The sequence below is a fragment of the Patella vulgata genome, chromosome 2, assembly GCF_932274485.2.
Source record: "Patella vulgata chromosome 2, xgPatVulg1.2, whole genome shotgun sequence".
Lineage (NCBI taxonomy): Eukaryota > Metazoa > Mollusca > Gastropoda > Patellidae > Patella > Patella vulgata.
In genome coordinates this window covers 60,064,518-60,081,899 of record NC_065880.2, presented here as the reverse complement: position 1 = coordinate 60,081,899, position 17,382 = coordinate 60,064,518, and the positions used below count along the sequence as shown (strand labels likewise).

The window sequence follows — 17,382 nt, the reverse complement described above, 5'->3', positions numbered from 1 at the left end:
AAAATACAGGTAAATTGAGGTGTACTAAGAAATGTACAAATTGTCACCAAATTTTTCACCAACCATTTTAAATCAAAACATTTCAAATGATAATAACTGTAACAGCAACAACAATGGCGAAAACTGCATTTACAGGTAAATTCAGATGTAATAAATAAATAAGCAACTTGTGTATACCATTTCTTCAATTTAAATGAAACCTAACGGGATAAAAAAAAATCTTTGTGAACAAACCAATATTTAGTTGAGAGGATTATTTGATCAAAATTGCATTGTATTAAAGCAATTAGCATAGACCTTTTCAACAGTTTCAAAGAAAAAAGAAAACTTTACAGAAATATCAAAAAACTAATAATAATATTTGATCAAAATTGCATTACAAGTGAAATACAGGTGCAACTAATGAACACATTTTCAATCACCAATTACAAAAAATATCAACAATCAATAATATCATTTGATCAAAGTAGTGTCACAGGTGGAAATACAATTAAATTGAGGTGTACTAAAAAATGTACAATTTGTCTCCAATTTTTTCACTAACCATTTTAAATAAAAATATATCAAATGGTAACAACTATAACAGCAACAACAATGGTGAAAACTGCACTTACAGGTAAATACAGGTAAATTCAGATATAATAAATAAATAAGCAACTTGTGTACACCATTTCTTCAATTTCAATTAAACATAACAGAATTAAAAAAAAATAACTTTTAATGAATTCAATATTCAGTTGAGAAGACTATTTGATCAAAATTGCATCACAGGTGAAATACACATAGGCTTACAATTCAAGAGTATTAATGCAATTAGCTACATATTTTCAGCAGTTTCAAGGAAAACAGAAGAATCTGCAGAAATATCAACAATCAAATTATAATATTTAATCAAAATTGCATTACATGTAAAATACAATTGCAATTAATGAACACATTTTCAATCACCAATTACAAAAAATATCAACAATCAATAATTTCATTTGATCAAATTGCATTACAGCTATAATACTCATACCAGTATATTGGTAATACTAAATGTTTTCTTCATTTTCAGATAAACTATATGAACTTTACATGTAGCAAAATATTGGCAAACGACACAAGTTCATGTTTTCACTTTACTAAACAAATTAATCATTTTATAACAATACACAGTTATCATTTTTATTAGATATGTTGACAAGAAACTGTAATCAAAATCCAGCGTGATAAATGTTTTCTCCATTTTCAGATAATAAACTATTTATACATGCAGTAAAATATTGGCACCCTTTTACAAAAAAGTTATAGTCACAAATACTGAAGCTTTCAATAATTAACATGTTTATTTTAGTTTAAATGATAACCAGGAAACATCTGCGGCATAGACCCACTCTACGCCATGTGGTTATACGCGTACCTTTAAACCCTACATCCCTTGATTGTGCACAGCTCACACACTGTTTACGCTTTTTATCAGGAATAGATTCTAGGTAATGTTGTATGCTAGAAAGTACTCTGTTTTGAGTTGTGAGGCTGGGACGACCAATTTTTCGGCGTGGCTGTTTATAGCCATTTATAAGTCCATCAACTAACTGGATCATGAAGTTAAGATGATTTAGTTTTTTTCCATTTATATTCTTATTGTTCTTATAGCACACATATGCATTAGTAACAGTTCTGTCAATAAGATGGAAGACAACTTTTCGCCTGCACTTTACAGTTCTTAATTCTGCTGCATAATGATCTGTCATTTGATCACTAAGGTCTACCCCTCCCATACTGTGATTATACTCGTTCACTAACTGAGGAACGAGTCTGTTGTCTTTCTTAGTTAGCTTGACATCATTAGCGATTGTCTACAATTAAATGATGATACTTTCCACCGTGGTTTCTCAACAATTTATCACATACATCATATGGCTGTCCATATTGTGAAGTTTTTATACTTGATGTGTGGTATAAGGTCTGATACAAATATCCAGCCCTAGAATCAGACAGGTTATATTCCTTTGGTCCCCACTGATGATGTTTTTTAATTCTTATGTAGTTCACAAGATCCTGTCTGCCCTTAAAACCAACTATGCTTTCATCTATACTTATGTTACATGACAGAAATGGTCTAAAACGGACTGAAATTTGTAAATAGGATTATAATTAAAAGTTCCCTTTTTCGGCTCCATCGAACTGTCGCTGACATGAAAACAACGAAGGAGTAGTTTAAAACTTTCATACGCGAAGATTGGTGTCTCTTGGGATAAGTCTTTCACATTCCAATACTGTTCTAATGTATGCTTTCGTACTAAGCCCATATTTATGATCAACCCGATAAACGCTCTCATTTGATGTACATCAGTTGGAATCCATAAATGCAGTCTAGATCTGGGCGGTATTTTTATATTTATCATATCTATAATCTACATTGAAAGTATTTGTTTGTTTCGTCTACAAAAAACTGCCAAAGAGATTTATTATTTGTAAAATTGGTTGATTCAAAACAATTATCAAAATACTTCACAGGTTCATGACAGTTCTCTGGATTCCACACAGGACCGGACACGGCTGTAAAATCACGTAAGATTGGGGGCCTGTCATTTTGCCTATCATTCACATGTATCCAAATGTCGTCTAATTGGTCTTCTGTACCAAAATTATTATCTTGATGTACTAGTGAAGTAGTGTTTCAACGTCATTAGGCCTAATATTTATCGTCGACTCCATCGAGCATCTTCTTGGTTTGTTTACATTTATATCTCTTTCTTGACAATCTCGATCTGATTCACTTGAATCTGACTCGTATGCAGACAGTTCATCAATGTCAATAACGCTGCCACTGTCAGACGAACAATTTTCTTCATCAGAAATATGGATCATGTCAACAACATCGTCTACAGTAAACGTATTAGGGCGAGGACGCTTACGGGGTTTCGTGGCAGACGCCATGTTATTGACAGCCCCAGGCCGTCTATTTATGTTATCGCTAAGTAACGGTAATATCCGGCTTCAAATCAAAAGGAGGCAGACCATCATTAATTTCTTCATTGACTCCAATGTTAAATCAGTGGTGTTCTACATGCTGTAGCCCATTCACTAAATTTCGTTGAGAACTTTGCTTTACAGCACAGCAAGTATGACATCATGGGATCATCAGAGTACTAAATTTGTATGAGGTTGACCACCAAAATTTCAATTCACTGAAATTCATAGCAGACTGGGGTCAGAATATCATGTCCGTGTTAGTGCAAAAACAAAACAAAGTTTCTTTACTCCTTGTAGTCTTCCGCCTTAAAAGTCTCAATCTGACACCAAACCAGGCAGAAAATAGAAATGCAATGCCTCTTCATCAATTCTACACCAAAAAGTCAATACAGATAAGCATGCAAAATGGCAGGAAAGGGGGAGAAAAATATATCTAAAAATAGCCGTCACTACAATTTGTGGGTACCGAGATATGGAAAATTATTGGTGGTCTGCCTCCAAAACAATATAAGAGTTACCGTTCTTATAAATTATTAGATCATGCATTTCTTTCACCCATTAGTCGATAAAAATAGAATTATCTCATACAGCCAATCGTGTACATTGTTACTTTGGCGACTTGCGGTGAAACGACATTAATGTCGCTATCCCCGTAAAGCGCGTGTGTCGGAAAACAACATTAATGTCGTTATGTAAGCACTGGGTGCAGTCAAATTGCTTAACACTAAATTATGCATGTAATATCTTGCGTGTGATTATTATACCCCAGGTTATGGTGGCTGATTGGTATCATGTCGTGATGTCGCCCTTCACAACGCGACAAACCGGCATCTTAACCCGACACCACGACAACCCGACATTTTGATGTTGTATTGTCGAGTTAAAATTTTGTAATGTCGGGTTGTCGGGTTAATGTCCATATTCCTCTTAATACTATGATTATGTACATTGATCCTGGTGTTGGTCAAGAAAGTTCCCCGGGATGTTGTAGCATGGTTCTCCCTGTCCATAGTGCAGGACAAAGGGCCTGGCAAAAAACAGTGTCTAGTTGTGTAGATGGGACAAAGAACAAGCTCATGTGTACACATAAAAGAATCCTTCACAGTTGATATTCGATGAAGAAATGCCACGGGCCATTGAAAATTTCCGTCATATCACCATGCCAGTCCAAAATTACGTCGTTTTAATTCACATATATTCCTATTAAAATTGTTCGATCCCTGCATTGGCCGAGAAAGTTCATCCAGATTTTCCGACGTGGTTTTCCCTTGTCAGTGATACAGGACGGAGGGCCTGACAAGGACAGCTGTCTAGTCCCTTCGGATGAGACGAAAAACCGAGGTCCCGTGTATACATTGGAATGCACGTAAAAGATCCCTTGGCAGTTAGAATTCGATATAAGAGTAGGCGATAGTGCCGCTGCCCGGTCAAAATTTCCCTCATAGCACACTGTATGGCGTATGCCCGTCTTCATTAGCCCAGTTTGGAGCAGAACAGTAGGACGTTAAACCCCATTTCATTTCATTTCACCCTATTAAAATAGAGGGGGTTGGATGGTTGAATGGTTAGCGGGCGCGCACTGTATCATAAACTCTGTCATTGAGTCGACTGGCGTGGTTTCGAATCCCCGGTTGTACGTGACAAGGAGTATGGTCGCCTGTCCAACCACAAGGGTTTTCTCCGGGTCCTCCGGTTTCCTCCCACTGCTAAAAACCCCTACGCGCAAGCGAATTATGTAAATAAAAATTAAAACCATATGTTAGTCCCGAAATGACCTAGTTTGTGTCGAGTGGACGTTAAACCCCATTTCTCTCTCTCTCTCCCTATTAAAATACTCTTTAACAGGGTTAGAGATTAAGAGTATTATGAGCTTTTCTCGTAATTAAACCCATTGTTTAACCTTAATTTTATAACTTGACAGAGTTACCTTAAGTGATTAAGACAGACAGTTAATCGGTAGGGTAATTGCGTGAAGTCTCTGAGGCAGAACTATTGCTAAATTGAAACAATAGACTGTCTAATCCAATTAAGGATGGCAGGTTAATTGGGATTGAGCAGTGACGCTTAAGTTAATCTGTATGCTGACCAATCGTAGGCCCATATACATTTCATGCCATGGAAACCCTAACTGTATTCTGGGACACACGAATTAGGTATATAAGTTCATGTTGCCTCTAAGATTCTTACAACCCACCCTGATCTTACCCTAACATCTCCCAGTTTAGCTTTAAACTGTAAGTGGCAAGTCATAAATAATACGCTAGGTAGTGATCATCTAATAGTCTTAACTGAAATAAACTCAAACGTAAACAAAGAACCAGTCACGTACAAACAAAGATTGAAACTTCAACCCGCAAACTGGGTTCTTTTTCAACACTACTGTGAAGAAATCGACCCAAGCGCAGTTAGACACGATGATATAAATATATTTACCGAGAATATTTTGCGTGCGATCTTTAGTGTAGCAGAAGGTTCAATCCCCAGGACAACAGGTGGGAAAACTAAAAGCGCCCCAAAACCTTGGTGGTCCCCAGAATGTCAAACAGCCGTAAATGCAAGGAAAAAATCAGTTAAAAAACTATTCCCGGTCTGGTCCTCAGAGAATAAATCTTTGTATACTAAGTGCGATGCAAACGCCAAACAGGTCATTTTAGAGGCAAAAGAAAAGCATTGGATGGCATTCTGTGATAATACTAATGATAAAACTAAAATTTCAAATGTCTGGAAAATAATACACGCAATAAGCGGCAAATGTTTTTCTAGAAATATTCCTACGCTTAATTATGAATCCCAATCAGCCATGACAAATAGCGAAAAGGCGGAGCTGTTAGCAAAAACATTTGATGATGGCAGTAGCGATAAAAATCACAATGACAAAATCTTAAAACGAAAGTCGGAATTTCATTGCGAACTCTGCAGATGAACACAAAGAAATTAACTTACCCTTTACCCTAGAGGAAATGCATAAAGGTTTAAGTGGCAAAATTGACTCGGCGGCTGGCAAAGATCAAATAAAATATAGCATGTTAAGAAACCTCTCAGTGTCATTACGTAATTTACTGCTTGAATTATTCAATAAATCATGGTCAGGAGGAATGATTCCTACAAGCTAGAAAACAGCTACGATAACCCCGTTGATTAAACCATTAAAAGATAAATTGAAACCGGTTCTTACAGGCCGATATGTTTGACCGCTACGTTGTGTAAACACTTGAGATTATGGTAAATAATAGGCTAAAATATTACTGTGAAAGTAATGGATTAATCAGTCCAAACCAAAGTGGATATAGACAGCAGCGCTCCACTATTGATCATATTGTAAGTTTACAGCATGACATCATGACTTCACTATCTAAAAAGAACAATTATCTATGTGCAGTATTCGTCGACCTGACCAAGGCATTTGACTTAGTTTGGGTGGATGGCCTACTCAAAAAAGTACATGGACTAGGGGTAACAGGACGAATGTTCCACTGGATCGAAGATTTTCTAAGCGATAGACAAATACAAGTTAATGTAGGTCTCTCAATAAGCAACAAATACGAACTGGAAAATGGCACACCCCAGTGTTTTGTTATAAGCCCGACATTCTTTAATATCATGATTAATGACCTTCAGTCTAATAAATACATTAAGAAACTTATTGACGTAGCGGTTTATGCAGACGACAGTTCAATCTGGCATGTAGCGAATAACTACGGTAAGGTTAGAACGAGAATGCAAGAAGCCTTAGACAAATTGTCGAAATGGTCTAATAACTGGGGATTTCGTATATCTGAAAGTAAAACAGTAGGCATGCTCTTCTGTAGGGATCATAGGGAAGTATCATCTATGAAACTGGAATTGAACAATAGCCAAATTAAATTTAAAGATCAGGCAAAGCTTTTTGGGGTGACCTTTGATCGCAAAATGACTTTTATACCACATATTGAAAATATTGTTAAATTAAATGAGGGCAGAAAGTTCTGAACGTAATGAGATGTCTGACGGGAATATCATGGGGAGCAAATAAAACGACCCTGCTAATGATATATAGGTCCATGATAAGATCAATATGTGACTATGGTTGTGTCGCTTTTGCAAGTGCAAATAAAACAGCTCTTGCTAAACTAGGCCGTTTACAATATCAGGGAATAAAGATAGCAACGAAAGCTTCATTTGGCACAAAAAAGATTACTGACAAGGTATTTTCGTACCAAGCCTCATGGACTTTTTTAAATCCAAACTATGACATAAGCCTAGGTAACGTTGTCAAGAAAAAAGAAAATCCACAACAAGCTCTATTGCTATCGGGGGAATTCTTGAACGAAAAATTGTCTTCGCATGTGAAAATATACACGGACGGGTCTCACGATCCAAACACTCCCAAAACTGCATTAGGTGTGGTCATTCCCGAATTTAATATTAATATATCGAAAAAGCTACCAGATGGATGCTCTATATATACAGCAGAACTAAAGGCAATATCCACAGCCCTTGAATGGCTCGTGTCATCCACCGTTCAAAGAGCAGTCATTGTGTCAGACTCCCTTAGCAGCATAAAGTCAATAATACGTGACAAAAAAACACCTAGACCAGAAATTGTTCAGAATATTCGAGCAAGTGTTTATTCCCTCAGAAACAAAAATAAAACCGTAGAATTTACATTGGTACCATCCCATGTAGGCATAGCAGGAAATGAGTCAGAAGACAATCTGGCTCGCAATTAAATCACAATGGAAAATTGAGTTGGCCATAGCAAATACTTTTAGATTCAATTTAAACAACGATCTGGTTGTAAAGACGGAGATTAATCACCCATCGCGCAGAATTTGTGGGTTAATCACAAGATTGAGAACTAAGGATTTAATTACCGACCATAAATTTAACCCAGTCATGTGCGAATGTGGCCACAATTCGACCGTTAATCATGTTATCATTACGTGCAATAAATTGGAAAAGAAAAGACTCCCCGTACGAAGTTTAATGGAAAATGCCAAACTTTAATATACCCTCCAAGATGTACTCTTCCCCTCTCGGAATAAGTAAAATTTATGAAGCTAACTCAAAATTCATAGCAGAATCGGGAATTAACTGTTAAAGAAGATAACTGGTTGTGTAGACCAGGTTGGCCCCTAAGCCATCTGGATGCTTTAATAATTAACGTTAAAAATGAAATGAAATGGAGTTTAACGTCCTACTGTTCTGCTCCTAACCTGGGCTAATGAAGACGGAATTAACGTTAAGATAGGGAACTACATATCTAGTTACAAAAAAAGAACTATTGTTGTAGGACACTATGGCGGTTCAGTCTACTGCATGATTTAATATAATAATATACAGGGAAAAAATAATGACAAAATAAAGGAATAGGGACCTACACAACCATTATTAACAATGACAGTGCACATCAATCAATTTAATTTAACCTGTGTTTAAAAATTAACTTATTCCTATAAATGGTTCAATTTGTCTTATTGTTTACTTGTGTGTGTGTGTATTGCTGCTGGCTCTTATTTCTCTTTTCAGGTAACTTTTTATCTGTGGAGAGCCATACGCAAGGAAAACTCTAATGGAATGCTTACAACTTTTAAACTTTGAAGTCTTGAACTTTTAGTTAATTTTTAACTACAACGAACACTTTTAATATGTAAATAATCTACGGGTCCAGGTATATGGTTTTTACTGCGAGCACTTCGCTTTTGCACATAAAGCCAGCGGATTCTTTTTGCCCACGGGGTTTTTTCAATCCGCCCTGATGACGCCAAACATCAGTCAGTTGGACCTCCTGTTTTAACATTATTATGACAAAAGGAGAAGATGACCCGCCCTCTCTTCTCACGACAGCGAATTTATAAGTGTGCTTTAAGAAACTTTGGAATCCGAGGACATTTTTTTATTTTGTGTTTTTAACAATTTTCAAGTGTAAATAATTTAATTAAATCAACCTGTCCATAATATCATATTGATTGTATTGGACGTTTTAAAAATCTGTAATAAACAACAACAACATGAGATTCTCATAATATACTTTACCAACGATTAAAACAGCTGTCTTCTTGTCAAGAAGTTAATGTATTATTTCTATATGTACTCATTTGTTCTCTATTTTGGAAATTGAATTTGTTCGTTTATATAATTATTCGCCTTTAGTTTATCTAGTTTTATATATTAATTATTACGTTCTCGTTCGAATGTTGCGATAAGTATGCACGGTTTTATTTTTTCTGCAAAAGCAATTAAATCGATATTATAGATGTCGTAGAGTAATCCATACACGCCTTTGCATATAAGCTTGTGCTGCAAGTAATAGTCAACAGTATAGTTTAATAATTAATAGTGTCGACATTCCATTTCATTATTATTATTGTCGACACAAACAATTATGACGTAATATATGAAGACATGTAAATAGTGCCTCTTCACATGCCGTAGACTGGAATAGCAAGCCCGCTTCTACAGCACTTGATATCCGTGTCTACGTATCCCAAATAATTAAGAAACCCCAAAAATCAGACTTGCACATCACTCTGCATAGCGTATGCCTATCTTCAATAGTCCGATTGATGCAGAAAAGCAGGAAAATGAAATGCCCTACTGTTCTGCTTCGGGAGCCACGGTAGCTAAGTGAGTAAGACGATGGTCCGCTAGCCTGAAGGTCACGGGTTCGCTCCCGGTGCTGTCCGAGAAACTTCATCGAGATTTTCCGGCGTGGTTTCCCCTTGTCAGAGGAGCAGGAAGGAGGGCCTGCCAAGGACAGTTGTCTAGACATTTGGATGAGACGAAAAACCAAGCTCACGTGTATACATTGGCGTGCATGTAATTTGATATAAGAGTAGACCAGATGTTTACACTTTTTGCGTACAAGGGGCGGCCATTTTGTTCGACAGTTTTGGTCCGATTTTCACCATCATTAGGGTGTAACAGTGATAAACTAAAACGTTTTTTGTAAATCGGATAAAAATTGTGATCTCTAGAGGGACCACAAGTTACCATAATTCAGGAAGTTACGATCCGATATGCGCGAATGTCGAAAGGAAACAAGATATTTGGGTTATAAACATGCATGTCAAGTTTCATCAAAATCGGATCAAAATTGTAACCTCTAGATTGTCCACAAGCTAGAAACCCGATTTTTCGTACAATCGGGCGCCATAATCCAGGAAGTTACGATCCGATATGCGCCCCTATCAAAAGGAACCGAGATCTTTGATGGGTGGTAAACATCTAACTTTCATCAGAATTGGATAAAAATTGTGACCTCTAGTGCATACAATCAGAGGTCATAATCCACGAAGTTACGACCGATACAGCCCATATCGAAAGGAACCGAGACGTTTGGGATATAAACCTTTATTTCAAGTTTCGTCAAAATCAGATAAAAATTTTGACTTGTAGAGTGTCCACAACAAATGTGGACGAACAGACAGATAGACAGACATACGGACAGACGGACGGACGAACAGGGGTAACGACAGTATACGTCCACATGAAAATGAGGGCGTATAAAAATCAATAGGGTTCACCCTCTTATTGTCTCAAAGCTTCACACTGAATTTGAAAATCTTATTCAAGATTTACTGTTATAATTTAGTATGTCATACACATGCTGACAAAGGCCCAGTTTTTAAAAAAGTGTCTTTATTGCATAGGTTTAAGGAACTTGTCCTTATTGCGTATTTTTAGGGGAAGTTGCTCATATTGGGGAATAAGGTCTGATGGACACCAAAATCTTTTGATCCATGACATATAGTTTCATCTGAATTGGACAAAAATTGTGGCCTCTGGAGGGTCTACAAACTTTGTACTTATTTCACATTTTGTATAAAATGTAGGGGGTATAACTCCAGAACGGAAGGTCCGATGTGCACCAAATTCGGACTTATCCAAGAACTTTTGGTCCTTAATACATATTTGTAGTTTCACCTAATGTCGTCACTGAGTGTCCCCAAGCATGGTACGTATTTTACATTTTGCATAAAAGACAAGGTTGGTCTGATGCACACCAAAATCGAACTCACCCAAGATCTTTTGATCTCTAACAAACATTTTAAGTTTCATATGATTCGGACAAAAAATGTGACCTCTGGTGGGTCCACAAAGTTTGCACAATTTGCGTTAAAGACAGGGGGCATAACTCCAGAACGAAAGGTCCAATGCATACTAAAATCATACTCATCCAAGAGGTTATATGTTAAATTTCAGCTAAACCAGACATGGAATTTAAATTTCAGCTAAATCGATCAGAAATGTATTGCATAACGGGGAGAGGACATTTTTACGGGAAAATCAGTTAGTAATTGTGACTTGTAGAATGTCCACAAGAAAATGTGAACGGAGGAACAGCGTATAAAAACTGTAGCCTCTATCACATTTCAATGTGTGGGTATTAAAATGCCCAACATTCAGACCTTTGTAATTCTTCCTCTCTACGTATTCTTTCTTCCTCTTCTCGTAATTCTCTCTGTCTTCTCTCAGCTGCTTCTCTTTCTAATATCAATCTCTGCATTGCTTCTTCTTCGGCCTATTAAATATATTAACTTATTTATTTAATACTACAGTTTCACTTCAGGTGGAGTTTAATGGCTGTGAGCATTAAAGTAAACCTGTCTTCATTAGCGCAGTCGGTGCAGAAAAGTAGGAGGTCAAACCCCATTTTATTTTTTTTCATAAAGAGGGGCTTATGTCGACCTTGCAACTGACGTTTCGGCAACTGGAAGCAGCTAGAAAAGGTCAACCTGAGGCATCTAGTTGCAGTCAGTTGCAACTCGCTACAACTAGCATCAACTAGTTGCAGTCGACATGAGTATCACAGAGTAAAAATACACAGAGTGGCGACTCGCATTACGGCCAATAGAAACACTGCGAACACACACTGACAGTTCGCTCAACGACGAACACACACTAACAGTTCGCTCAACGACGTTACGATATCTATATCGTTGAACTAAATCTCTTTAATTTCGTAGTTTTATAGTATTTTCGGTAACAAAACTACTGAGAATTATCACATACAATCATAATATGTTTGTTGTGTGTGTGTGTTTCGGGAATTTATAAAACACGATTCATATTTTTAAAACATGCATAAAGCGTGGTACGGACTGAGATGAGAGACGGCATTTGTGACGGTTTACGAATTGGTCTATTTAAGGCCGTAAATTATTGTCGATTTTTAAGAGGTTTTATTAACTTTGAAACTATTCCACCAAATACTCGTTGTTTCCATTCCTAGATTTGAAATGTAATTTCCATACACCTTAAAATGGGCCATTTGAAAATGTCGAAATGCCACGCCCTTTTTTGGATAAAGCCTATTTTACTCAACATCAACATGATTTACCTTTGTCTTCTAGAGCTTATTACTGTGTGATTTTTTTTATTTATGTTATGTTAATAAAGTAAGCTTTCATTAAAATATAAAAAAATAATTTAAGAATATTAAAATCGAATTTCAAATAGGCATGATTTATTTTTTCTCCCAAAGAAAAATTCCTTTGTCTTCTAGAGCTTATTACTGTGTGCTTCTCGTATTTATGTTATGTTAATAAAGTAAACTTTCATTAAAATATAAAATAATAATTTACGAATATTGAAATTAAATTTCAAATAGGCATATAACGTTTTCCAATAAACAGATTTGAGCCGTTGGTTGTTTTCCAAGATAAAATACCTTTGGCTCCAACGTTGACTCACCGTGTGCTTTTATGATTTTTGTTCTATTAATTAATGTAGGCTTTTATCTTTAAAAAATAAAATAATTAAAAGATATTAAAATTCTATTTAAATAGGCCTACACGTATAACATTTTTCAATAAACATTATTTGGGTTGATTGGTTTCTCTTTTTACAAACAAGTATAAACCAAAAACAACTTGAGAATGAATATTTTGCATATTGCTCTGGGTGTCATGTAATGTTTTGACGGCCTTTATCGGCCCCCTAATGAAATTGTCCATTTTACACTACTGCACAAGAACATATTAAATTATTATAAATCTGAAGTTTGCTCTAGATATCCATGCCATTAGGTCTGATCTGTGTTCAGAGTTACTTTTATTTTTGTGATTTTTTTTGTCAACTGATAATTTAGAAAATATAAAATTTAATTTATACTGTGTACTATTATCGAATTATCTGCCATACAAACTGAAGTTAACCATACAGCATTCTGATACTATATAGATAATCACAGAGTAAATTAAAAATATTTTGAATTAATGAATGGTTTAAAATTAGTGATAGTGCTTCAGTAAATATTTTATTGGTCGGATTAAGGCCTACCAGTAAAAGGGGAAATGTGATTTTGAACAGCATAACAGTATTAGGCTTACTGTTTTATTAAAAGCTTATTGCAACTGAAAATTGAGCAAAATAATATTGGAAAGGTATATAAATATAACATACCATAAACGTAAGACTTTAATTGTTTACCACAAGTAATTGTAGGCCTACATAGAATCACATTTTGCGATACACAATCTTAGAAAGAAAAAATTAGGCTTGTCCATTATCCTTTTGTCAGAATACAACAGATTCTTCAGAAAATATAGTTAGTTCCCTCGCACAAGATTTTTTTTTCAATTGCTTTTAATGACAAAATATGAATCTAAATTTATTTTATTCGGTAGACTGTAAGTCTATTATTGTGTTTGTAGATTTTATTTGTTTTTACAAAAAATATAGAATGTAAAAAGAACATGTGCAACTACAGACAGTAACGCTTACTATTTAAAATTTGATCCTTTAAAAATCACATCTACATGTAATTCTAAAATTACGAAAATACTAGATAGCATGCGATAAAGAATGCAAGGAATGATTTGGTTTACATCGAATCGCAACTACTTCTTGCCTCGCATACGCGAAACTACTAAAAAAAGAGCCTACAATTTAAATTACCGGATATTAATACGTTTACTAGACCTATGACATGTCATGGAATCAGGTGGCGTGGTTTCGATTCCCCGCTTGTACGAGACAAGGAGTGGGGTCGCCTGTCCAACCTCGTGGGTTTTCTCCGGGTTGCCCAGTTTCCTCTCACTGCTAAAAAAAGACCTATCAATCAAGTGGATTATTGAAATAAAACTGAACCATGTTAGTCCCGAAATTACCTAGTGTCCCTCTAGTCTCTGAAGTCTCCCCCTACATTACATTAATCGCACATTGATTTGATTTAGCTTAGACAAGTTAGAGGTCATATTATCATAAGATAAAGACGTATAGATCTACTTCTAGGCCTACAGTACTCAATACTCTACATTGGAATATATCATAATATGCAATATAATGCCAATTAAGCCTAACCAATCAAATATGAAAACATCTTTCACCAAATATCATGTACTCTTACAAAATACAATTTTTGATGATATATATTGCTGTTCTTATAATCTATTAGATCTATGTTATTATGGCTCAGTATTTATTATATATTTATACTTTTTTATAGCACTAGGCCTAGCACTCGACGATGACTCGTATCGTAGGCCTACTCGTAGTAGACGACGCGACGTAGACTGAGCTCTTTTTCTTCAGGAATGCTGAATATTTTAAATCCCTCAATAGTCCCTAAAATTAAAACACCCGGCATAGGACCCACTCTGGGTACCATATCCACCACTCGGATGTTTACCTTTTCTTCTGTTCGTATGCGAAACGTCTTCTTTAGCTGTCATGTTTAGTGACATTACAGACAAACCCCAAGATGCAGTGCGCGACCTACTTTTTATGCAAATGAAGCAGTCGCCACTCTGTGTATTTTTACTCTGTGTGAGTATTCTTACCACAGAGTAAAAATACACAGAGTGGCGACTCGCATTACGGCCCATAGTAACACAGCGACGCGCAATGCATCTTAGGAATTGTCTGTAATAAACACACACTGACAGTTCGCTCAACGACGTTACGATATCTATATCGGTGAACTAAATCTCTTTAATTTCGTAGTTTTATAGTATTTTCGGTAACAAAACTACCGAGAATTATCACATACAATCATACGTTAGTTGTGTGTGTTTTTCGGGAATTCATAAAACATGATTCATATTTTTAAAACATGCATAGATAAAGCGTGGTACAGCCCGGAATGAAGTGAGAGACGGCATTTGTGACGGTTTATGAATTGGTCTATAAGGCCGTAAATTATTGTCGATTTTAAAAACTTTAAAACTAATCCACCAGATTCCCAGATTTGAAATGTAATTTCCATACACCTTAAAATGGAGCATTTGAAATGTCAAAGTGACACGCCCTTTTTTGGATAAGGCATATTTTACTCAACATCAACATGATTTACCTTTGTCTTCTAGAGCTTATTACTGTGTGATTTTCTTATTTATGTTATGTTAATAAAGTAAGCTTTCATTAAAATATAAAAAAATAATTTAAGAATATTAAAATCGAATTTCAAATAGGCATATAACGTTTCCCAATAAACAGATTTGAGCCGTTGGTTGTTTTCCAAGATAAAATACCTTTGGCCCCAACGTTGACTCACTGTGTGCTTTTATGTTTTTTGTTCTATTAATTAATGTAGGCTTTCATTTTAAAAAAAAAAAAAATAATAATTAACGATATTAAAATTCTATTTGAAATAGGCCTATAAAATTTTTCAATAAACATTATTTGAGTTGATTGGTTTCTCTTTTTACAAACAAGTATAAACCAAAAACAACTTTAGAATGAATACTTTGCATATTGCTCTGGGTGTCATGTAATGTTTTGACGGACTTTATAGGCCCCCTAACACTATGAAATTATCCATTTTACACTACTACACAAGAATATTTTAAATTATTATAAATCTGAAGTTTGCTCTAGATATCCATGACATTAGGTCTGATCTGTGTTCAGAGTTACTTTTATTTTTGTGATTTTTTTTTGTCAACTGATTATTTAGAAATAGAAAATTTAGTTTATACTGTATACTTATGGAATTATCTGCCATGAAAACTGAAGTTAACCATACAGCATACTATTATTAGATAATGACAGAGTAAATTAAAATTATTTTGAATTACTGAATGGTTTAAAATTAGTGACAGTGCTTCAGTAAATATTTTATTGGTCGGATTAAAGCCTACCAGTAAAAGGGGAAATGTTATTTTGAATAGCATAACAGTATTAGGCTTACTGTATTAAAAGCTTATTGCAACTGAAAAATGAGAAAAATAATATTTTTGTTATGAAATTTGGAAAGGTACATAACATACCATATACTTAACACTTAAATTGTTTACCACAAGTAATTGTAGACCTACATAGAATCACATTTTTCGATACACAAAATATAGAATGTAAAAAGAACATGTGCAACTACAGACTTAATGGGTAAAGCTTACGATTTAAAATTTGATCCTTTAAAGCGGAAATTGCAAATTTTTAAGCTATATTTTTAAAATTTATTAAAATAAAGCCTGAAAATAGATGGTATCCATAAACAGTCCTACCTTGTTAAAGAATAATCCTATTAATCCTATAATTCACTTATTGCCAGCTGAGAAATTGGAAAAAATATCATTTTCCTCTTCATTTTCAAACGTTTGAAAAAGCTACCCCATGGTGGAGAATAGAAAACAAGGGAGGTAATTGGGAGGTAATTGTGTTATTATTTCCTGTGTAAATGAGTTTTAAGTGTGAGAATGACACCTATGATCGTATAATTGTGAGTTGACAACCTATTGAGTTGACAACCTATTGAGCAAAAGACAGAAATAATTACGTTTTGACTTTCTTAGAAAATTTGCAATTTCCGCTTTAAAAATCACAACTACATGTAATTCTAAAATTAGGAAAATACTAGATAGCATGCGATAAAGAATGCAAGTAAGGAGTTAGTTTACATCGAAGCGCAACTACTTCTTGTCCCGCGAAACCGCAACTACTAAAAAAAGATCTACAATTTAAATTACCGGATATTAATACGTTTATTAGACCTATGACTATGACATGTCATGGATTCAAGTGGCGTGGTTTCGATTCCCCGCTTGTACGCGACAGGTGTAGGGTCGCCTGTCCAACCTCGTGGGTTTTCTCCGGGTCCTCCAGTCTCCCCTCACTCAGTCATTGCTAAAAAAAAGGCCCATCAATTGAATTATTGAAATAAAACTGAACCATGTTAGTCCCGAAATTACCTTGATTTGATTTAGCTTAGACAAGTTAGAGCGCGAGGTCATATTATCATAAGTTAGATAGCCTAAAGATATACCTATAGATCTACTTCTAGGCCTACAGTACTCAGTACTCTACATTGGAATATATCATAATATGCAATATAATGCCAACTAGACCTGCAAGCAGCACTGAACCGGCTTTCAGGAATCAGACAGGAAGTGTGTCATACAATAGCCCATTTATCGAGCTACCAAACGATACTTTAGATGTTTTGTTCCGGTCACACCCGACGGTGAAATCCCGATTGTTGCAAGAGCACCGATTTTT

General features: G+C 35.4%; 1 protein-coding gene across 1 annotated transcript in view; it reads right to left on the bottom strand.

The window, feature by feature from the left end:
- The window catches only part of LOC126811202 (uncharacterized), a 240,449-nt gene that overhangs the window by 19,851 nt on the left and 203,216 nt on the right, over window positions 1-17,382 (bottom strand). The window contains exon 7 of the mRNA XM_050536772.2: window positions 11,352-11,464. Within this exon, the coding sequence (XP_050392729.1) occupies window positions 11,352-11,464 (113 nt within the window). The remainder of the gene's footprint in view (window positions 1-11,351; window positions 11,465-17,382) is intronic.